A 24,591-nucleotide genomic window follows, 5' to 3' on the forward strand; every position below is an offset into this window, starting at 1 on the left:
CTGCCAGGCCTCTCGTTTCCTTGCAGAGTTACACATAACAGAAAGGGATCCCAGCGCCCACACACACCCTCAGGTCCTTTCTCCCCAGGATGAACGGGAATGCGGGAGGAAGCAAGCCTGGTGGGCAGGAAGAAAGGAAGACAAGGGAACAAGAACAGGAATAAGGGATAAGACGTGTTGTTCGATAATATTTATTGTCAGTGGCATAAAAGACATTCAATATCGAACCTTCAGAACAAGAAGGAAGTTGAATCTATTTACAAAGAATGCCAGAGAAGAGATGGGTGAAGGAATGTCATGAAATCTTCAGCGAATGTGCTCTTTTGGTAGCGAATTAACCCGTGTACTTGCAGCATCGGTGACGCAGCAGACCAACTTCACAGATTACTGTTAACGTAAGTTACTAACTAGCTATGTACCGTAACTAAACCCGTAGTCTGGAAACACACATGTCAAGGCGGAAGAACATTCCAATTGCTGTTGTTCTCTCCAAGGGCATTAGCTCCTTTCCCCTTTCCCACTAGCACGTTAGACAAAGAGACAAGTTCCTTCAACTCTCAAAAGACTCTTTTATCGGCTACCTTAAAAATCCCTGCATGTTTGAAGTCCCTGGCCATCAGACACCCAGAGCCTTGTTGAGGCTCTCAGCACTCCCTGCCCACCAGCGGCCCTAGCCAAGTGACCACGTGCGTGATCTGCCGAAAGCAAAAGCAGATTTTTAATAAAATCAAACCTCCCTTGAGGTGCTGCACTTCCCATGGGTCTACCATGCCCTCACCACCCTTCCAAGACTTCCAAAAATTCTGAAAACAAAAAGCTATTTCATAAGGGGGTGGCACACTCGTTTGGCAGCAAAACCTGACATTTGTAGGTTCCTCGGAGTCTTTATCCACTCTGTGTGAGTGGTCTGTGTTTTGCGGCAGAAATATGAAAGTGTTGATTTACAGGGGGCTGTCCCGATCTCCATTGATGGAGTTCCTTCCATAACATATACTATGTGCAACATGTTAGCTTTCTTAAATCCCAAAAAGTCAAGGAGTTGGGAGAAAACACTGGGACCGCAGTTTAAGCAAAAGGAGCTAGGGACGGACAGCAGCCTGCACATGTGCCCAAGTTCCGCTGGAGCCAGGAAAGTTTTGTGGATCTCATGTACCGTTTTCTTTAGTCTTTCAGGGCAGTGAGAATGTCTGGAACATTCTGTATCCTAGTGAAAGAAGCCAAAGCTCTTAAGTCCTCCAGATTCTTCTTACAGGAGTTTTCGTTGCGGAAGACTGCAATCCTCCCCATGACCTTCGATAATTTGGCAAATAATGAATACATATTTTTTCTCTAAGGTAACTCCTTTTCATTAAAAGCATTATGGTTTATGGCGGGGTTGGAGGGTGGGGAGAATAAAAGAAAGGATTGGAAGAGAAGGGCTTATAAGTGTGAGGGCTACACACATCAAGTACCAGCTGCTTCCTGACCCAGCAATATTAACAATTTATTGTATTTAGAAAGTGATTCTTTGGATGCAGAGTTTACAGGAAAGTCAGGTGGGACTTAACCTGGGCTCTGCCACTTAAGGAGAACAGAACTTGCCAAAGAAAATGATGTTTCGCGTTTTGTTGTGCCTGATGATGTAAATAAATGGGTGGTCAGCATTGAACTCATCCTTGTGTTGCAGGATTCGCGATCCAGGCACCTCTATGGAATCCCCACCATCTTCCGTGATCTCTAAGCACACTCTGTGAATAACATTGGAGAGGGCCACTCCCTTGGTCTCTGACATTCCAGAGAAATCAGATGTATTCTCATTAAAGATATTTTTCAGCCCTAGGTTTTCAAGACTAGCTTTGGGATCAACAAGCTTTTCCACCTTAAATTTTGGAATGGAGAGTTTGACTTTGGCGTTGGCCATGGTGCTGGGATTGGTCCACTGCAAGAGCGTCTCTGAGTTGAGCTGTTGTTCAACCTGAAGGACCCAAAGGAGAGGAAATTATTTTTTTTTTTTATTCCCAGTTGTAAGTGATCCTGTTTGATTGAAAACAAAAAGTGCCGTTGCAAGCCCAGTTTGGAAGCAGCGCAGATACTCCACCAAACATGGAGTCAATCAGTCCTGCAGTTTGGGTGTGTGGTTTGGAAGTTTCCCTTCCAGAGAAGTACCCAGCAACCCAGTCCCCAACCCTCCCACAATGGTCCCTTTGCACTGAAATGTCTGAGGGCATTTCCCGGAAGCTGTAGAGAAGAAACAAATGCATGGATGATAATGTGGCATAAATAAGAGTGAAATAAGTATAAAAGAAGGGTTTTTACACATACTCTTTCTCGGATGCTTACTTTAACTTTTCTACCAGGAAATCCAGAATATTCATGTACTTGGCGTAGCATCAAAATTTGTAACGCAAATTAAACCTAAAGTTACTCTTTCTAAAATGAGAACTTGAACTGTCTGCAGTCATTCTTGAAGACCCGTGGTGATGAATGTATCCATTTCAGTTGGTGGTTTTAGAAATGAGAGAGAGGCAACGATGTATAAAATGGTTTAGTCATAAAATTCTTCACTGAGCAAATCTTAGATTACTCCTTGCCCTGCTCACCACCCCACTGGCTAGAGGAGAAAGGCACGCACAAGAGAGAATGACAGTACTTGACTGATATTATCATGCTCCCCCGCCCCCACCACTGCACTGTAGTTACTCACCTGAAACCCCATTAAGAATCAGTGGCACAGCAAGGTCACAAACTGGATACAAGTTTGTTTGTTTTGTCTTTAGTGGGGGAGGGTCCCCTTGGATTCTCTTGTTAATCTACAATAATTATGTTTTCTATGACTACTGTTTCACTTATGACAAATTATTTTGATCAGAAGATTACCATAAGTAACTAGAATTTTTGAGCCAAAAATTCTTGCCCCTTTGATTTATGGGAATGAAGAGAGGGAATAAAATTCATCCATAACTCAAAAAGACTACTCAGAGGGAAAAAAGCTCTTTTCTCTTCCATTATGTATGTGTTATGGGTCAAATCGTATCCCCCCCAAAATAAATTCGTACGTTGAAGTCCTAACTCACAGTGCCTTAAAATGCAACCTTATGTGGGAACAGGATCCTTGTAGGTCATTCAGATGAGGTCTTAGGGTGGGCCCTAACCTAATAAGACCAGTGTCTTTATAAAAAAGAAAATTTTAGACACAGATGCATACACACACAGAGAGAAAGCCATGTGAAAACACAGAGGCAAAAATTGAAGCAATGCATCTCCAAGCTAAAAAAAAGGCCAAAGATCGCCAGCCCATCTCCAGAAGCTGGGGGAGAGGCATAGAACAGAGTCTGCCTCTTAGCCCGCAGCAGCAATCAAGACCTAGTACTCAGATTTCTAGCCTCTGGAACTGTTAAGAGAATAAATTCCTGCTGTTTAAGCCACTGGGTTCACGGTACTTTGTTACGGCAGCCGTAGGAGACCAACACTACATGCATTCTTGCATTTCCCTGAGACCCAAGAGATCAGTTTCATCCATTCTGTACTGTCATCAGAAAAGGCTGGTATGAGGGTATTTCCCGTAAGAGAAAGTGCAGTGACCGCAGGAGAAAAGAGACCAAGGTGTGAATTGAGTGGGAAGGAAAAAGAGCAGTGAGTAAAAGAGCAATGACGGCAGTGATGGAGAAAGTGTAACCATCGGTAAAGCCGCAGGTGGGACGGAGACTGACTTAGACCTAGATTATCCCCAGGAAAGTCAGGGAGTAACTGACACATGGCTGGAAATGAAGCAGGTGACCTCTGGGTGCCTCAAAGAGGCTGTCCCTCTCCCCGGCCAAGGGCCAAGGCCCAGCTGGAAGGGAGCTAGGGAAGCTGGGAAGGGAGGACCAAGGCGGGGAAGAGGTGGCTGGGGAGGGGGTGCTGGATGGGGCTGCCAGAACAGAGGGGAAGCAAAAGCACCATTCACCAGCAGATGAACCTCTGTTTAAACCTCGGGCCTCTAATAACCTACAGAAAGAATAAAGCATAACAAAATCTCATATAGGCGAGTGCATTAGAAGAGCTTTTCAAGGGATGCCCAGGTGGCTCAGTGGATTAAAGCCTCTGCCTTCGGCTTGGGTCATGATCCCAGGGTCCTGGGATCAAGCCCCGAGTTGGGCTTTCTGCTCAGTGGGGAACCTGTCTCTCTGCCTGCTTCTCTGCCTACTTGTGATCTCTGTCTGTCAAATAAATAAGTAAAAATCTTTAAAAAATGTTTTTCAGAAAAGAAGAGCTTTTCAAAACCCACAGAATGTGCCACATGAAGAGCGAGCCCTAAAGCAAGCCGCAGACCCTAGGACAAATGTGCTAATAACCGCTCGTAGGTGGTAACAAAGGTACCACACTAATGAGAGATGCTAACAATAGATGCTCGAGGCTAGATTGAGAACACAGATTACAACTTCCTGGGCTCAGATTCTAATTCAAGACACCACTGATGATCTATGTGACCACAGACCAGTCACCGCCCCGACTGTGCCTCAGTTTCCCCCACCAACAAGAGCACCGTGATCATTTCCAATGCACAGATGGGCCTGTTGGAAGAAACCAGTGAGAAGGGCCTTGTGGGACCTCACAGGCCCTGGGTCCTCCCAATTGCCAGGTAAATTTTGGCTGTTTCCAAAGGCCGGGAAAGGACCCTGAGACCCTTGTCAAGCCACACACAGTGCGGGCCACATGTCTCCAATGCACAGCAGGGGGCGCCGTCGTGCTGAACCCCGACCTCCCTCCTCCTCCTCACCTTCTCCAGGCCTGTGGACTCGTCCTCCACGTCCTTGGGGAGCAGAATGAGCATGCTGAGGTGTTTATTTTGAAAGGGAAGCTCTATGACCTTACAGTTGATACCGTCAACGTTGCCCATACAGAATGTGGCCTCCATGCTCATCATCGGCACGGGTTTGGTGTCTGTCTGTAAGAGGAGAAATTTGGACCTGTTGCTTTTCGAGTTACACAAGCATAAACACACACACACATACACACACACACACACACACACACACACAGAGACGTTTGTTCTTGTTATAGTTTCAGACCATTATGGCTCAACTCCCCTCTGGACCCAAAGCATCACAGACTAGCCTCTGAAGAGTTAATGACTTCCCTTGAAAGGTTATTCACGTGCCTCATAATTCCAATCTATTCTGGAACTAGACAGAATATTGTACTTGCTTATATTAAACAGGAAAAATAAGACAGTAGGACTGAAAACAGGGAGAATTTAACTCAGTCTTTATAGATGCTCATAAGTACAAGCTCTTTGAACCATTCCTGGTGGATCTGACTTGATAGAAAGTTCTAGTACAAACCACGTATCTCCTTATGCAGCTCTTCCTGCTAAAACCTGTACTAGAGAACACCCAGCATAGAGCAGGATAAACATCCCATTTGTTTCGTCCTCTGTTCTCCTTTAGGTTTTTCAACCTCTTCCTGTATGGCCAACCTACTCTCATCTGAGCAATGAAGAGTCTGGGGTAGAGTTAAGAACCTTGGGTTTTAGTCCTATATGTGACACAAATAGATGCTGAGATCTTGCACAAGTCACTTAACTCCTCTGGTCCTCAGTTTCCTGTCTGTGGAATGAGGGAATCAGACATTTCTGCAAAGTCATCACCTCTGGGGAGGAAGAGAAAAAGACACAGGAGAGGGTGGGCCTGTGTGGGACAGTGCATCTGTTGCTTTATTTTTTTCTTTTAAAATATCTGAAATAAGGCAAAATATAAAGATTTACAAAGCTGGTTGTTGGGTATATCGGTGCTTGCTTTATTATTTTCTATAATTTTCTGTATGCTACAAATATTTAGTAATTTTTAAAATGGGAATATTAAGGAATAGAACCATCTCGAAGTCGCTTCTAGCTCCAATGCATTCCACACTCCTCAAAAAATGGCCTCAGTGCCCAGGCTTTTTTCTTCAAGCCCTTCCTTTTCTCTATCTCCATTAACATTTGACTTTGTGCTTCTATTACAAAGACACTGATTTTCTTTTTTTTTTTTTTTTAAAGATTTTATTTATTTATTTGACTGGCAGAGATCACAAGTAGGCAGAGAGGCAGGCAGAGAGAGGAGGAAGCAGGCTCCCTGCTGAGCAGAGAGCCCGATGCAGGGCTCGATCCCAGGACGCTGGGATCATGACCTGAGCCGAAGGCAGAGGCTTTAACCCACTGAGCCACCCAGGTCCCCTAAAGACACTGATTTTCTGAAGAAAAATTAGTTCATACTCAAGAGTAAGAGACTGATAGAAATTTAGTGTGACTTCTTATTTCAATCTACACCTCCCATGGGATATTGGCCTATTAGCTGCATCTCTTTTAGGGGAGATTATAAACTTCCTATCAGGAATAATACTGCAGTAAAACTTTTATCTGGGATCTTCAAACTGTAAACTGAATTTCCCCTGACAGCTCTCTCAAGCAGAGCTAGACCGTATTTTACTTTTTATAACACCTTTATTTAAGTACTTGTCACATGGTTAGAATATTTATTTATGTGATTGTCTTTCCACCCCCACCCACCACCACACACCAGCTGGACCACAAAGCAGAAACCCTGTCTTACTATCTTGGTGTATCCCAGCACAAGGTAGCTGCTCACTAAATATTTGGTGGACAGGTCACTAAAGACTTCGATCCTGCATACAACCAGAAACATAACTGTGCTAGAAAAACATACTACTTTTGAAATAAGCTGCTGGTTCTTCCATTTACTTCTCTTAAAGAAGATACAGATTTGTCTAAAAATCTCCATCGAGTTAGACTGCTAGTCATGTGAATTTGCATATAGTTGTGATGACCAAAACCCATCGATTTCACTTATCAGCACCGAACATGGATACAGTGACCCCATTTCTGAAACATAAATTGAGAGACGTATCTTCTGAACACAGGACTAAATAAAAACCATTCCAGGAAATGTGTGTGTGTCCACGCGTGTGTTCACCTTGTCTGAATAGGCGTTATACCAAACAATGTAACTTCATCAACTTAGTCTACCCTTAAAGGAAACACTATAGAACCAGGGGGGAAAGTTCGGTAACATCAGTGGAAAAGTTCGGTGGCTACAAAAGCCAAGCAAAGGAAACAAAAGAAAAGTGTGCATTCAAAAGGAGGATGTATCCCCACGTAGCCTTGAGCAGTGTTTTTACTGCTTGCTCAGAGGAAATACAGCAAGATCAATAACGTTTCAAATCCTTATTGAGTCTCCGGGACCTGCCATGACCCAGCTTTATGACTGAAATCAAGGTGTTGGCAGGACCCTGCTCTCCCTGCAGGCTGGAGGGGAGAATCTGTCCGATGCTCTTCTCTTGGCTTCTGATGTTTCCCGTGATCCTTCTGGTGTTCCTAGAAGCCTCACTTCGCTCTCCTCAGCTTGATGACTGAATCACAGTAAAGGAGTAGCACACATCCCTCCTCCCTTCCGCCCATTCACACTTTGTGAGATGCAAACACTACACATCTGCGTGCTCGGCTCCAAAGCCCACAGTGCCCTCACTGACCATTACCAGGCGTGGGTTGGGTCCGGGCTGGCCCTGCAGCCACTAAGAAACCCACCATCAGCAGACTGTCTTGGGTTTGCTTACATATACCTTGGGGCCCATCTGCCAGCCCTTCCAAGGGAGGGAACCAACCACCAGCAAAACCATCTAACTATTCTGGAGAAGTGTGAGAGGCTCTGCATTACGGGTCTCTGTCTCCCACCTTCCTTCCTGTCTCAGGGAAAGCACACTGCGTCCTGGGCCTCAGTTGCCCTCCCTGGAGTGAATCCTTATGGCCCCGTCTGTTGCTATCATTTTTCAGATCTCTAGTTGGGAACCTCCGACGTGCTGCCCCCCTCCCCATACCTTGTTGATTCTGAACGGGCATTCTTTGGTTTCGGATTCAGGAAATTTCTTCATCCACTTCCCAACGAAGTAGGCAGCATTAACCACAAGCATTTTGGTCTGGTCACTGACACTGTTGTCAGCCAAGATGTTCTCAAAGCGGCCTGTAAGCAATGATAGGAAAGCCCAGATTGCACCTGTTGTTCTTCCAAACCACATCTGATATCCACACGGGCGTCCGCTCGCTGAGTATTTATCCCCATTTTACAGAAGAGGATGCTGAGACGTGGTGCTTAAGTCACTGGCCCAAGATGACACATGAGCAAGGTCAGAGTCAGGATTCAGAGCTGAGTCTTTCGGACTCCACAGCCTGCACTCCAGAATGAAAAGCCACGAGTGTGATTTTAACCTTTTCACATGCGTTACCTCACAGGGATCCTGGAAGGCCAATATCATTACCCCTGTTTTATATTTCAGGAAACTGGGGCTCGGGGAGGCTGAGCAGCCCCGGAGGCTCACCGGGCTGGAAAGTGCATCTGCGTAGGGCCGGGCTGCACTCTTCTTCACCCCATAGCCAGGCTCACCCTCCCCAGAGGGCAGTGGGGTCATTATCGCAGGATTCAATCCCCAGCAGCCACAAGAGCTCCCTGGGGGTAATGCCATCATAGAATGAAGTCCTCATGTGTGAAGAGCACTGACGTTTTTCCCAAGGGATTTTCATTTACCAAATCCCTGGGATCTTCCCGCTGCTGCTCAGGGCCCACTTTGCAGACCTGTGACATGCACGTGCAGGGCCCTGTCCTGGTTTCCTCTGTCACCACCTTAAAGTCCTTAATATGGTTTTTAATAAAGGGCCCTGCATTTGCATTTTGCACTGAGCTCACCAGTCTTGCTAATGTTACATGATGGGTTGACTGCTAATCACGTTAAGGAAGGAGCTGGAAGACCAGAGGAGGGGAGCTGGTGGGTGGTCATTCCAAGTTAAATCTTGAACTTCTGACTCTAAATTCAGAGACTTTTCACTTCTCCAGTAAAATCTTAAGTTTCTGAAGACGTTTTTTAAAGGCCCTTATAAAGAAAATACAATCATCAGACAATTCTGGAAGCAAAACTGTTACACCGCAGTTTAAACAGCAACTGCTTTTGCTTATAGATCTTTAAACTGTGCTTAACCTGGTATTACTTATGCCAGTTTTTTTTCTTTACATATGAAGGCAAAGAAACATCATTTCAATGACAGATATATACATATGAATACATTCATGTGTGCGCACACCTAACTATGACTACCATAGATTATCTTGGTGATCATAGATTGTTTGTTACCCTATACATCAAACTTGACCTTCACAGCCACCATGTAAAAATTAATCAGGTAACTTAGGCCCCATTTTGCAGATCAGTAAACTGAGGTTTCGTTTCCAGATTGAGAAAGCGGCCAGTGACTTCCACGAAGCCACTCTCTGTTAGAAGCATGCTGGGGAGCCCAGCCAGGTAGGTGGGAATGGAAGCACCAGGAATTCCTGCCGAGCATAAGATGATGTAGGACATGCCCGGGAATCCAACCACATGTTTGAATGGGCTGGAAAAACAAAAATTTAGCCCGTCTACTGAAAACATCCGAGGAAGCTTCCAGATGTTCAAGTTGATGCTTAGCAGAAAGTTCATGAGAAGACAGGGTCGAAGATAGGGTCCAGGAAAGGAAAGGATACTTGCCATCTGTGAGATCCTTGATCGACTCGTTGATCTGACCTTTTGTTTCTTCCAGTTTTTCTTTGAAGTCAACAGTTTCCATTTCCTTTGCGTAGGGTCTCTTCGTAGAGCTGATGAACTCCTGAAAAACATCCAGTTTATAAAATCACCAAGTACCTAAAGTCCACAGTCAAACCATTGCCTCCTCCCATGATTCTAACTAATGGATTGGTAAGTGTCCAGGTTGGTGAATACCCTTTCAAAATCTGAAACACTGTACAAATGGAAACTTCATGTGGAAATCAATGAATGTTCTTTGCATGAAGTGTGTCATTTCTTTAATTATAAGGCAATATCAATTATTAAAAACTTCCGTCAATGTAGTAGCAGCTTTGGGGAAAAAAAGGAACACTATACTAAATGTATGCAACCATTATAATATGAATTCCAATTTAGAAACATTAAAATGTGATATATATATATATGTATATATACATATATGTATATGCATATCTATATCTATATATGTGTGTGTGTGTGTGTGTGTGTGTATCTCACACCTGAGATATTTTTTCTTCTATTCTAAGAGATATATATCTTTTAGAATAGAAAAAAATGGGGGCACCTGGATGGCTGCCTTCAGCTCAGGTCATGATCCCAGGGTCCTGGAATCAAGCACAGCACTGGGCTCCCTGCTAAGTGAGGAGCCTGCTTCTCTTTGTCCCTCTACCTACTGCTTTGCGTACTTGTGCTCTCTCTCTCTCTAAATGAATAAATAAAAACTTCTTAAAAATTTAAAAAACAATATAAAATACTCCAAAAGGAATCTAACCTCAATTTATATAAAAAAAAAAAAGAATAGAAGAAATGTATAGAAAAGAGAACTCTGTGAACAGAAAACTCCTATCCTCACTAAAATTAATACAGACTCTAGGGAAAACACAGCAGGGGGTCCACAGCATGTCTGCTAAAAATGCAAAACCCCAAACGCCATCCCTATTGATCTTGATTCCAGTGATCTGAGGCCAGGAACATGCACTTTTAACAAACCTCAGGTCATTCTGATTGGGGGGTGGGGGACCTCCTGCCACATTTGTTGATTCTATTACCAGTAAATTTGCAAATGATACACACCCAGCAGGAGGAATGGAAAGCAGTCTTTTAAAAAAAAAAAAAAAAAAAAAAGTCTGTCAGGGTGCCTGAGTGACTGGATCCCTTAAACACCTTACTTTTCTTTTCTGCTCAGGTCATGATCTCAGGGGCATTAGCTCACGTCCCAGGTAGGACTCCACACTCAGCACAGCATCTGCTTATCCCTTTCTCTCTGCCCCTCCCCCTTCTCCCTCTCTCTCTCTCTCTCTCTTTTTCTAAAAATAAATATATAAGTAAATTTTTAAATAAAGAAATAGGCTTTAAAATTCTTTCAATTCCAAGTTTGGTTGAAATGACTCAAAATGTGGAATGGAAATTCAACCAAATGAGATGTATCTGATTCAATGTCCTGAGCACTGGGGGCTCCGTGAATTTCTTGAGAGCAGCTGTTTAGCCTTAGCCATTTTGCTTCTGTTAATGGCAACACAACCTTGGGACTGAGTGTTACCATTGACAGAGAGAGCTGGCACCACCTAAGAACCCTGAACCCCAGCAAGATAAAGGACCTCCCTGCTCCTCACAGCTAGCTGCAAAATGTATTGAGCATCTCCTTCAGGACCACCTAGGGAGCTTTTTAAATTTTTCCATACTCAGATCCCAACTCCCATCTTGGGATATATATATTTGTTAATGTCCTAGGTGATTGCTGGCAGAAAAGAATGCTATGTATATATGTCTTCACACAATACAAATAAAGTGACAATAACATCTAGTGACTCATATTCTCAAAAGATCTTAACCAGGGGGCACCTGGGTGACTCAGTCAGCTAAGCGTCTGCTTCAGCTCAGGTCATGCTCAGGGTCCTGGGATGGAGTCCTGCATCAAGCTCCCTGCTCTGCGGGGAGCCTGCTTCCTCCTCTTCTCTCTTCTATCACTATCTCTGTCACTATCTCTGTCACTCATCAGATGAAATTTAAAAAAAAATTAAAAAAGAAAAAAGACATTCAAAAACTAAAAAAAAAAAGAAATTTAAAAAACTAAAAAAAAAAGACTAGAAAAACAGGCAGTATGCAGAAAGTAGTAAAACTATGGTAAAATATTTAACCTTTTAGTCTACCTTTTAGATGTGGAAATCTTGAAATTCTGACCACGCAAACACAAACGGAATCAACTCTCTGCGACTAGAGAAAGAAACTCTACATCGTAGTCCAGGATGCTGGCTATGTGTTTCAAACACAGATTCTACGAAATATGATGACACACTCTGGGGTCAAGGGTAAGAGTACTACAGTGTACTTTATATGAGTCCTTCAAGAGACAGCTGAAGTTAAACCCGTAGGCCTACCTTGGATAGATGCCCACATGACCAGCCTAGGAAAGCAAACAAAACCAATTTGTGACTGATTCATACAGTTGCTATTTTTCTTATTGATTTTGAGAGACGTCAAGAGAACATTGTGTGCATGAACAAATGAGGTGGAGAACTTAAAATGTTGACCCGGGCCAGACGCCCTGCTATTCAAGGAGAAAAAGGTTTAACTCATGAGCTGTCTTGCATCTATGGAGATACACTTACTAGAGAGTTAATACCCCATTCTCTATTCCTCTCAGTGACGGAGCTAGGAGGAAAGGTGAGATTTAGGTGTGTTTGAGAGGAGAAAGGGAAACCCGCAAGCTTCTCTGCATTTTGAGCTGTGTTGTGACTCCGAGGCGACTCTAGCTAGAAGTGATTTCCACAATTTGAAGCCTCTCTGTAGAGGCCGCTTTTAGGCAATCAACTTGAGCAACGGAAGCCTGAGAAAGGTTGAGGAGCCCACAACAAGGAGCCCCTGCTCCTTGGCTGAATACAAGCAGTCCCATTAAGCGACCCCCCTTCAAAATATCCACAAGCCCTCGCTGACCCATGGCCTGCTTACACCCAGACTCAGGTACCACAACAGGAAAATTCCATATGTTCCATACTCCCTCACCCGCCCCTTAACTAGAGCCCCCCACCACTGCCTCCGGGAGGACAGTCTCTCTCTTGCTGTCCTTCCCACTCCCTTGCGGTGTCTTCAGTAAACGTCTATCTCCGTCACTCTGCCTGAGTGTGTGAAGTTGTCCACATTGGGCGGCTTCCCATCATATCGGGAGACCCACCCCTACATTCTCCACTAGAACTGATTTATTTCTGATAAGCCTGAAATCACAAATGAGCATCCTAGAAGTGAATTTCATGGACAACAATGTTGTGGGTCTAACCACGTGAAAATGTCATTCCTGGTAAAAAGCTAAATTGTGCTCCTTGCTTTCACCCACTTACTGTAGAGGGGTTCAGAGATTTGTCTACGTAGAGCCGTTTGATTAGTTTCAGAGAGTAAAAGGAACTAAGTTTGTTTACATCCGATGTTACTGTTTGAAATCCGAAGGGTACATCTTTGATATTTTCAAAATGAAGGACCTGTGAAGAGAAAAAAAAATCCATTACCCATGAAATATTGCCTCTTCCTACCACAGTGGATACAGGACAATGATCAGTACCTCCCTGCTCCTTTGCCCCCATAAAGGAAAGCTTTTCAACCTGAGTATTATTGACATTTGGGGCTGGATGATTCTTGTTGGGGTGCTGTCCCGGGTACTGTAAAATGTTAAGCAGCATCCCTGGCTGACTTGGTGACCCTAGCACTCCTTCCTCCATTTGTGACAACCAAAAATGTCTCCAGGCATCGCCAAATATCCCTGGGATGGGAGGGGGCGTGGAACTGTCCCCAGTTGAGAAACACTGCCATTAAAGTCTTCTCTTTATTCAACTTTGGGGAAATTTTGCCCATTCTTCAAAAGGATGTCTCTAATGTTCATACAGAAGGCTTTCTGAACTCGGGAAGGAGTGAAGCTGTGTTATAATGCCTGTGCAACTGAGACACAAGAAGAGAGAGAGAAATACCAAGAGAGACCATCATTAGGTATCAGATTTGGGGATAGATGTGTCTCCAGCCAGGGTCTTTCTAGCCCCTTCAGTTGCTCTAACCAAACGTGCTGAGGCATCGCTGATAGAAGGCAGCCACCATCCATGGTCGCCTGCCCTCAGTGGGCCACAGTCACACAGCTCTGCCTTGGATCCCAGCCTGTACCCACTAGAAATGCCATCTTACCGAGCTCCTCCGAGCTTCATGTTCCCCTCTGTAAAAGGGATTGAGAACACCTACTTTTTTGAGTTGGTATAACTATTACGGACCTTGCATGTAAAACACCTAAAACTTCGTATGGTTTCAAAAATGGTAATAATTAGGGGCACCTGGGTGGCTCGGTGGGTTAAAGCCTCTGCCTTCAGCTCAGGTCATAATCCCAGGGTCCTGGGATCGAGCCCCGCGTCGGGATCTCTGCTCCACGGGGAACCTGCTTTCTGCCTGCCTCTCTGCCTGCTTGTGATTTCTCTCTCTCTGTCAAATAGATAGAATCTTAAAAAAAAAAAAAAATGGTAATAATTATTCTTATACTAATATTCAAACTCACTTAAAACTAGGATGTTATCTTCTGGAAGGCTTGATTCCTTCCATTTTGTTCCTAACTCTTCTTTTGTTCCAGCCAATAGCCCAGCAGCATCTCTGCTTCTTGGTGCCCCAAAAGGTGATGTCAGCATAAGGCTATCCTCTCCTCACTCCTAAGTCAGAGCCACTGCCCTGACTGCCACACATCAGGTAATGTCACTAAATAGGCACAATGTCTGATGACCCAAAAACCTTGGTACAGCAGGGTCACATTGGCTGGTCCAAGGCAGTGCATTGCTCTCATGCCTAACGGCAGCTAAAAAGACCAGAAAGTTAAAGAACCCAGGTAAGCGCTACCAGGAAAACAATTGTAGGTACTGAAAAGAGCTTTATTATTAATATTGAGAACAGACCCAGTACCGGGAAGTCATCTTTGCTCTCCCTTCTCTAGTGGGAGATGAGGAGGAAGAAGGAGAATCGGGCGGGGATGGAGAGGTTGGGGGAGTCGGGAGCGAAAGATGAATGAGAAGAGACGGGTGTCCTGCCCTCAACGGAAGCTTCTCTTTCAAGCCCCAGTCAGGTCTGAGTGTAAATTCTTCATCCTGACCCAAATTAGTATTTGGGTGTACTTCCTGGGGATTTATGGATATAAGAAGATGTTCCTTTATTTAATGCTTGTGAGTTGATGGAAAAAAAAAGATTCTGTTGAACCTAAAATGATCAACATAAAAACCATATTGGAATGGAAGTAGAAGCACATCCACCTACGATCTAAGAGGGGGAGGTGGGTAAAGGGGAAAAAATTTCCAGACATAAAATAAACAATTCATGCAAATTTAATGTACAACAGGGTGACAGTGACTAATAATACTATATTGTACATGTGAAAGTTGCTAAGACAGTGGGTCTCCAAAGTTCTCACACAAGAAAAAAATGTGTAACAATGTAAGGTGACAGATGTTAACTCGATTTACTGTGGTGATCATTTCACAATATACACAGGTATCAAATCATTATCTTGTACCCCTAAAACTAATGTGTTATATGTCGACTATATCACAATTAAAAATAATGATAAACGGAAATAAAGGTAAATGAGTACCTAAATGTAACAATCTGGAAGATCACCTCATTTGAAGGTCTAAGAATTTTACAAAGCTAGATAGTCAACCATAGCCAACAAAGAAACTCTAAACACACACACACACACACACACACACACACACACACACAATTTGCACCTGCATACAACTATATACATATATGGGGGAGGGGGTAACATCATTTTAGTCCATTCTTCTCTAACGGCATATTCTGAACCATAAGAAAGAACAATCCGTCTTCTTATTTACTCCTGTTGCTTGAAGGTAGAAAATTTTAAATGTTATTTCTGTACCAACATAAGTGCAGATGTATTTATTTTACAGATATATATTACTGTATTATAGAGTATGGATATATTACTATATATTTATCTATTATGGATGGATAGTATGGATATATTACTATATTACTATATTATAGGGGACAATCTATTATAGAGTAGAATGCAGTTGAGCCTGCATCTTAAAGCACGATGCTGTCAATAAATTTTGTGCATAAAACAGGGGGTATGTGCAGGAGCACATTTAATAAACACCATCTTGACTGATCCTTATAATGTAACAGGTAGACTTGCCGAAGGCCACCCATTAGTATAAAGATCGTGATCGCCTAGCAGGTCCCCTGTTCTCCAGCACAGCACGGTACTTGTAAATGTGGGCTGCAGGACAGATTAATGAACTTTCACATAGAAAGACTGATTAAGAGGGTGCTAGAAAAGGCACAACTCTCAATCCCAAGCAATTTTCTCCAAGGGCCCCCATTCATTTCTCCCAAGGCACTGCCTATGTGTTCTAATACTCCTGTTGGCACTCGAAGCAGAAACAAGGGATGGAGCTTACCTGTCCAATTTCACCCGCCGTGTCCCCTTTGGCGCCTACTTGAGCAAGGGACAGAGACGTGGAGAGGCAGATTGGAGAGAACAGGACGTTGCCTGCCGGCTCCTTTTCACACAGTTGTTTGAACAGGTCAACCGCAAAGGCTGAATTTGCCAGTCGGAGAGCATCCATTGTGGGCCTGGAGCAAAGGACGAGGTGAGGTGATTTCAGCTGACAGTTGACAACACTGATCAAAATCAGTTGGTTTTATTGACCAATTTTGTTTCAGTTAAGATGTAGGTGAAACCATATAGAATTAACATTTTTGAAGATGAAAAACAGTCCAATCACAGCAGTTCTGCAAGGTTCAATTTAACATTTAGTAAATGTTATGGGTTAAATCGTGTCCCCCCCAAAAAGATATGTTGAAGTCCCACTCCTGGGTATCTGTGAATGAGATCTTATTTGGAAATATGATCTTTGCAGATTCAATCAAGTTAGGGTCATTAGGGTGGCCCTAATCCAATATGAATGAGGTCCTTGTAAGAGCAGGAGAAAAGATACAGAGACAGACATGTGCAAAGGGAAGATGGTGTGAGGACACACCGGGAGCAGGCCCCAGACAGCGAGGAGGAGAGCGAAGTGAGGCTTCTAGGAACACCAGAAGGATCACGGGAAACATCAGAAGCCAAGAGAAGAGCATGGGAGAGATTCTCCCCTCCAGCCTGCAGGGAGAGCAGGGTCTTGCCAACACCTTCATTCCGGGCATCTGGTCTCCAGAATTGTGGGAGAATACATTTCTATTGCTTTAAGCCATGCAATTCTGAGGTTCTTTGTTATAGCAGCGCCGGGAGACTAATAGAGCCAGTAATGCCTTAGGAGGGCAGCTGGCACATAGCAATATTGAACAAACAGCAGTTACTGTTTTTGTCGTGAGTATATACCTACAGTGTGGAAGACCCCACATGCAGTATTAGATGTACCAACTGAGTCCCTCCTTCTCTGAGTCTGCAACTCTTTGGGGCAGATATGGAGACAAAGAAGGAAATGTGGGGCTTCCTGTGACATGTGAGCAGTGCAACAAGTCACAGAGGAGTTAAAGAAAAGAGAGAAGTTGGGTTCAGCTAAAAACATAGCGCCTGGGGAAGTAGATAGAGCAATGAGTAGACACCTAGTCTTGTCTGAGGACTCTTATCCTGATGCATGTTCTCTAAGTGGTGTCCAGAGACCCCTGGCAGCCCCTAAGACCCTTTCAGTGGGTCCATTTTCAGGGGCTCCTGGCTGGCTCAGTCAGCAGAGCATGTGACTCTTGATCCCTGGGTCATGAGTTCGAGTCCCTTGTTGGGCATAGAGATTAAATCATTATTTTAATTTCATAATAACTTTTAGACATCATCTTTTTCATTTTCAATCTCTCACAAATATGCAGCAGAGTTTTCCAGAGGCTGTTTGGTGTGTCTTCTCTCAAACCAAAAGAAATAACAATGTTACTCATCTTCCTGCAATTTTTTTTCCTTTAGAAAACAGTTGTTTTTTCATAAAAATACGTTATTCATGTTAATATGTCATGGCTCTATTATAGTCATTTTATTAAATCAGTAAATGCTTCAAAATTTCTCCAGTTTTAATTTCTAATTTGGGAAGTATGGATAGACATATCTGACATCAGAAAAAAGAAAGAAAAAGAAAAGAAAAACAGTTCTTTGGGATCCTCAGTAATTTCTTTTTTTAAGATTTTATTTATTTATTTGACAGAGAGATAAGGAAAACACAAGTAGGCAGAGTGGCAAGCAGAGGGAGAGGGAGAAGCAAGCTCTCCACTAAGCAGGGAGCCCAACATGGGGCTCGATCCAAGGACTCTGGGATCATGACCTGAGCCAAAGGTATATGCTTAACCAGCTGAGCCACACAGGTTCCCTGGATCCTCAGTAATTTTTAAGAGTGTAAAAGGGTCTTGAAATTTAAAAGTTTGAGAAATGTTCTATTGAAAGGGCCACTATCTGTCCAATCCAGTCGTTAACGATCAAGCCAAAAGGCACCTGGGTAACTCAGGCGGTTGGACCATAACCCTTCCTAGAATGGAGCAGAGCGTCATAGACTCCTCAGGCTCAGCCTGAGCCCAGGATAGAGTGTGTCTAAGGGCCACAGAATGATATTACTACCCTTGACTGGCTGGTGCACAGGCCAAGGTTTGAAGTATTCCACCAAAGCCATCAAGTACTATGTAGTCCCACACAGAGACACAAAGAGTGAACATGACATTGAAGGACCTCTAGGAGGACATGCTCTCCGGCATCAGACAAAGTATCAGCACTCAGGACAGAGGGCTTCCTTCCAAAAGGACCCAAAGAGCTATTAGAGAGTCAATACATGAATAGGATCTCAACAGTATACCTTATCCCTGCACAGAAATTAAAAATTCAAGATGTGATAGGAAGATCAAGGAATGAGTCCCTGGTCTACAAATATGTTTTCAGAATCCTGCCTTTTGTGGGACATGTGGCTAGTGTGTAGGATGGATTCAAAAAGATTATAATATATATCTCAGAGTCTGTAAAAGCAAATTCATTAGCAAAAAAATAAAAAATAAAAAAAGTTTTGTTGACCTGTTCATGCTCGCTGGTCATCTTCTTCCTTCATTTTATGTCCCTGATAAGAACAGCTAAGTGAGCTTACGCCAGTGTTCTCACTGAAAACCTACTTCAAGGTCACCTTCAATCTTATATTTCTTTGGGGCCCATGACCTTCCCCTCTCTCCTCAGGAGTGGGTCTGAGCGGGCTGACAGCCCACTCCCAGGCAAAGCAGCCCAGCATCAGGTGTGCAAAAGGCAATGAGACATAAACAGACACAATATGGGGAGTTTTGATGAGTAGGACCACTGCAGGGAAATGAGAAGAAACCTCACAAAAGGTCAGAGGAATCCACATGGATTCCTCTGGCTTTCAACGGCAGCAAATTTAACATCGTTGGTGCTGACTTCATCTACAGCCAACATTCAACCTGAGCTACTTTTCCATCAAAGAGAGAATCCTAGGGGTGCCTGGGTGGCTCAGTGGGTTAAAGCCTCTGCCTTCGGCTGAGGTCATGATCTCGGGGTCCTGGGATCGAGTCCCACATCAGGCTCTCTGCTCAGCGGGGAGCCTGCTTCCTTCTCTCTCTCTGCCTGCCTCTCTGCCGACTTGTGATCTCTCTCTGTCAAATAAATAAAAATGAAATCTTTTAAAAAAAAAATAGAGAGAGAGAGAGAAGCCTAAATGAGCTATCACTTCATCAAAGAGAAAAGCCTCAACCCAGGTCCCTGAGAACTTCTCAAAGCTTTTACAACTTGAGGCCTAATCACATTATTACCAATATTAAAATACACCAGCTCCACTGGAACAAACATCAGTAGTCCTTCCCAGATGTATTTCCTACCATCGCAGAAGAAATATTTGAATAATTTTGCACAATCAATAACAAACTTTACTTTTCAAGTCGGTTTTCCTTCTTGTGTATCAGCCCTTGGAGTGATCTGCTAAGAGAATTTTGACTCAAACCCCTGGACATGGATTGAAGGGTAAGGAAATGTTCCTTTTGTTCAAGTGAAGCACTCTTTCTTCATGCTTTTAGCATTTGAAGATAAATTTAGTCTAAATGGTTCTATGCGAGTACGAGATCACAGTGGTTTTTAGTACAGTTGATTACACAATATAATTGACACTGTGTTGCAATTCAAACCTCAGAGTCAGGCCTCTGTTGGAAAACGTGAATCAGTCCACATCTATCAGCTGAGGCTTTCCCAACAGGGGGACCCTCCCTTTCAAGAGTCTGTTCCTCTGCCTCAAGAGTCCTAGTGCGTGAGGTGTGCCTTCTTATCTGTGTGCTGACAAGCTCCTTTCCCAGAAAAGTCTCCTTCAAGTTGGGGAGGATCGTGCAGCCCTTTAATATCTGAGGTCCCAGAGACAATGACATTGTTTGATGCCTGACAAGGGAAGCAGAAAATGACTGCACGTGGAAATTGCTGTAGCTGCAAACAGTCACCAAGCAAGTCATCAATCAGACATTGCCTGGCAAATCTGATCCCCGGCTTGGTGATGAGAACCAAATGACCTAAAACATTTAAGGCTGATCTGGTCTAAGGTAGTTCCAATGGATGACTTTGGCCACAGTCCATTACCACCTCCCCGTGCTGCAAGATTAAGCATGCAAACAAATCTCAGCAACGTTAGCAACACAAGCCCGGGGAAACCCATCAGGTCCTACACTGACCATTTTGGCTAAGGAATGCTATGAAAATTATGCATGCAAGAGTAGAAATTAGAAAAGAGTACAGATTAACAAATCCTACATAATAAATGTACATGTCTAATGACCTATGTGCACAGCGCTAAATCGGTACAACTTTTTTGGTTTTACTTTTCACTTTGTTACTAGAGAACTTCTTTCATTTTCATGAAAACCTTCTGACAATTGTAACAAATAAAGAGAATTTCCTAACAGCTCTAACAGAGAAAACACTACATCTCTTCGTAGCTTAAATGTTTAAGAGGCACTTTTATGTTAACCAGAGAAAAGTGAGATAGAAATTTAAGTAAGAAATGCAAATGCAGCAAACAGAAAGTTGTCAGAATTTATTGCAAAGTGGCCTGTTGTTTGCATTGAATCCTAAAATCATAGATCTTTCGAGTAGGACAAGATCTTGGAATGGATCTAGTCTGGCTCCTCTCCCTCACGCTACAGATGAAGAAAGTAAGGCGGGCGGAGATGAAGCGATTGTCCCAGGCCACCCACACGGGGAGTGAGAGTGGCAAAACCAGCCCTTCCTTTCCACCTGCTGCCAGCCGCGCACTCCCCACCACACCTCATCACCTTCCCTCTCGGTAATTGTGTCTTCGCTGGCATGCGCTCTCTCGGAAGTCTTCAGAGTTCCAAAAATCTTACATGTCCTCAATTACCCCTTCAGGGACACTGAGAGACTTTGCACAGGTTTTTTTTTGATCCCCACAAAATTTTTCTTCCCATTTTCCAAGAAACTCTTGTTCTTGTCCTGCTCTTTGCATCGCAACCTACGAGTCCGACATCGCTTTCAGCTAATAAGTGTTACGGGGGGCCTCCTGTGTGTCGGGCACTGGGCTGGACACTGGGAAGTCACGAGTGAACCTACACGGTTCCTGTCTCTGTGGAGCCATCACGTGGCACGACGCGTGTGGTGGTGTGATCAGCATTTGGATGGGGGCACCAGTTACTGTGGGAGCCCTCAGGGGAGAGAGTCCGCTTACAGTAAAATCTTAGTGAGGTCACTTCAGAGACAGCTCCATCCAAGTAAGTCACACGAAAGCAAGTCCTGAGGGAGAAGTAGGAGTTAGCCAAGCAAAAACGTGTGCCAGAGAGAATGGACCCAATTCAGAGACTGCAGGGGGTCCCAAATGAGTAGAGACACACACACAGGGAGGTGCGCGGGTCAGTGTGCTCGCTTCTCTAGACCTACGACTGGTCACCGGCCCCCGCATAAAGATTCCTACAGTTTTTAAGGCATCTAAGTCAATGGTCCTCGAGCTTTTCATCTGTAGATGAAAAATGAAATGTAGACTATTGGATGAGATAAAAAAACCATGTGGGTAGGTTGACCATATGTCCCACTTTGCCTGGGACAGTCCTGGCTTATCTGTGTTGTCCTGACATTAGCAAGAGTGCCCCTTTCACTCTTAAACATGTTGTATTTGAACAAGATAAGTTCACCCTATGTATAGATCCATTCTTCTTCACACATGTGTACGCACACACACACACACACACACACACACAACTATGTGCATGTTTTGTTCATTCCTTAAAAACTATTTTTCACTGTGTCACATTATTATGGATATCACTTAGCCTAGCCAGCCTCAGTTTACAGATGAAGAAAAATGTGGTTAAAAAAAAAATCGATATTTGGTCTAGGCCGTCCCTAGGCAATGTCTTGAGGAAGCTTGCCTTGTTGTAATAACAACCATGGGATGCCTGAAAACACAGTCTCTGCTGTCTGCACTCACGAGAAGAAAAAGTCAGAGCCAGATGAAGAAAATCGGAGATCCTGCAGCTTCTGTGGTGCGGAGGAAACTTGTGAAGATTAAGGGAAGTTATGAAATGAGTAGATGTGTGTGAAAAGTGCTTGGTTAGCAGGACAGAACAGCGCAGCTATTAGTAATGAGGTCAATTGCTTAATCACCAATGGCGGGGGAGCCTCTCTATACTCAGATACTCCGTGTAGAGCCTGATCTTGACCACTGAGCTGCCCGACAGCAAACTAGAACCGGGTTTGCCGCACCAGAATGACCGCAATTGCTCAGACTGCATAACTTCAAAGTCCAGCAGAGGGACTGAAGTAGCAGAATTCATGGCGTTGGGAAGCAAAGAAATAAACCCACTGAGTCACACGGAGAATCCTTGCTTCAGGCGGGCCTCCGCCTCTCCGCCCATCCGGGAACCCATCAAACACTTGCACAGATGGTGGGGACTGAGGTTTGAGACCCGCCTGATTCTGTTCAAGACCTCTTTGGTGACGCAGGGGTGAGCAGGTCGGTCAGAGTACTTGGGGCATCGTGGCCACAAGCTGTGAGTTGGAAGGCCGGGATTCTCCTTCATCTCCGCGCAGGTAAGCTGTGTGACCGGGGACCCACTTCCCCTCTGCGACCCTCCACTCCTCATCCACACCGCGAAGGGCCGAGGGGAGCCGGGATGGAGGTAACCCCTCAGCTCTGCGAGTCCGTACCTCCCCTGAGAACAAGCCAACAGAACAGCCTGGCCTGTTAAATTGATCCGTACTAGGATCCACTTCAGTGACGTCATAAAAACCGCAGTGTCTGTGAGGAAGAGACTGTGACCCGGCCTCTTTGAAATGTTGCCCAAGAGCACACATGGGAAATATGTAACTTGTTTCAAGTGTCCCGAAACCCAGAAATAGGGAGAGAGAATGCTCCCTGCCTGGAAGGAGGTGTGGTTAGTAAGCCAACGCCGGCTGGGGGCTTAGAAGTGCCCAAAAGAAGAGCAGTTCCAAAATCAGACTCTCACCCAGCCGGGACGGGGAGCCGGACGCTCCAACACCTTCCAAGTCCCTCCGGGTTCTCAGCACCACGCCCTTTCTGGAAACCAGCATTGCAAAATTCATTTCAAATTTCCAGATAGGGCTGAAAAGGTCCTCAGAAAGACGGTCCCCTCCAGAAATCACTGTCGCACAGCCACCCCCCCCCCCACCACCACCACCCAAACCTCCAAGCCCCGTTGTCTCTTCATACTCGCTCCTCGTCCCACTAAGTGATTTCGCTCCCTGCCCGGCATTCCTGGTTCCCACCTTGAGTTCCCAACTCGAAGTGCTGCCCATGTCAGGGTGGGCCGGCAGCAGCGCGACCGCTCACAGCCTGTCCTTGACAATAACCCTTGTGTCAACTTCCTTCACTACCTCGCAGCAGCTCAAATCATGATTTGGTTGTAAGAATCTCCCCGTAAAGGGGAATCACCAGCCCTGCCACCGCGCTTTGCTTACCTGGAGTCACAGCTATCCTGGAAAATGCCCGGCGAGGGAAAAGGAAAGTGCGGGCCGTGGAAGGACCTTGCAGCAGCAACCCTCTGTGGGGCAGAGGCGAGGCTCGCTCACCGGAGCCCGCACCACGCCCTCCGGGACCACTCCCAGCCTGGCCCCCGCCGCCTCCCACTCCTACGCTCCCGGCTCTTACTCAGGCCTCTTGGCAGCTGGTCCCTGAGTGAAAAAAAAATGATTCAGGCTGAAGTTGCTGCTGCCTGCACAGCTTCCAAAAGGCCTCCGACGTGCTCGGGCAGGAAGGGCTGTCGGTGGCTCCTGCCTTGGGCTAAGTGAACACATCCGCAGGTACACAAGGGCGACCCTGGGAGGCCACTGGGACCGGAAGATGAAATGCATGAAACAGAAGGAATGTGTGACGGTCGTAATGATTCACACTTCTCAGAGAGGGTGCCGCCCCAAAAAGCTCTCCAACCTCCACCTTTCCATGTCAACTGGGCTAGCTTATCCTTCCAGAACGCCAAAGAGGTACTACCTATTAAACAGAGCGGCGATCACAAAAGAAGAGGGTCTATAAATTAAATAAATTCTGCTTAGCAAAATAGGTAATACCAAGTTGATAGGACAACGTGCTGCGTGAAGTTCCCAGTGACGAGGAGGACACAGCTCTGTCTTCACGGAGCCTGCACTTCCTGCCCCCACCGCTGCTCCTTTTTTGGGGGGGACCTACACCCTACCTAGCAAATCTGTTCTCAGGAAAGCACCTCCAACTAAGCCACCTGCTTCCCTGCTGTACTCACCTAAGATTCCCTATTATTCGTTTACCACAGTTTCCTGATCAGCTGTTTATTGCACGGCCCTCTCTATCCGACTTCAAGAATCTTCACGATAAAGACCAAGCCTCGTTCAGTTTTGTGGCACCAACCCTTAGTGCGGACTCGATAGACGGGATGCAGTCCATAAATGCTGGCTGTCGAAATGAATGAGAGCACCTCGTCTTGCCAGACTAAGACGGACGGACGGATAGCTTCCCTTCCCGGATGCCTGGTTATTATTAACCAGGATCAAAGCCATAAACTAAACGAGTCGAACTGTCAGAGTAGACTTGT

At 44.8% G+C, this 24,591-nt stretch overlaps 1 protein-coding gene across 2 annotated transcripts; it reads right to left on the reverse strand.

The window, feature by feature from the left end:
• Positions 1-170: 170 nt before the first annotated feature.
• On the reverse strand, positions 171-23,805 carry SERPINB5 (serpin family B member 5). 2 transcript variants are annotated; one of them, XM_032310970.1, is made up of 7 exons: positions 23,679-23,805; positions 16,008-16,182; positions 12,900-13,037; positions 9,529-9,646; positions 7,834-7,976; positions 4,739-4,906; positions 171-1,954 (listed from the first exon to the last, which is right to left on the reverse strand). In XM_032310970.1, exons 2-7 carry the CDS (start codon positions 16,173-16,175, stop codon positions 1,562-1,564), a joined length of 1,128 nt encoding a protein of 375 aa, XP_032166861.1. In that variant the 5' UTR covers positions 16,176-16,182; positions 23,679-23,805; the 3' UTR covers positions 171-1,561. The 2 variants fall into 2 exon arrangements, with proteins under 2 accessions (XP_032166861.1, XP_032166862.1); XM_032310971.1 differs by lacking the exon at positions 23,679-23,805 and adding an exon at positions 23,489-23,639.
• Between the last annotated feature and the right edge of the window lie 786 nt (positions 23,806-24,591).

The sequence above is a fragment of the Mustela erminea genome, chromosome 13 (genome assembly GCF_009829155.1).
Source record: "Mustela erminea isolate mMusErm1 chromosome 13, mMusErm1.Pri, whole genome shotgun sequence".
NCBI lineage: Eukaryota > Metazoa > Chordata > Mammalia > Carnivora > Mustelidae > Mustela > Mustela erminea.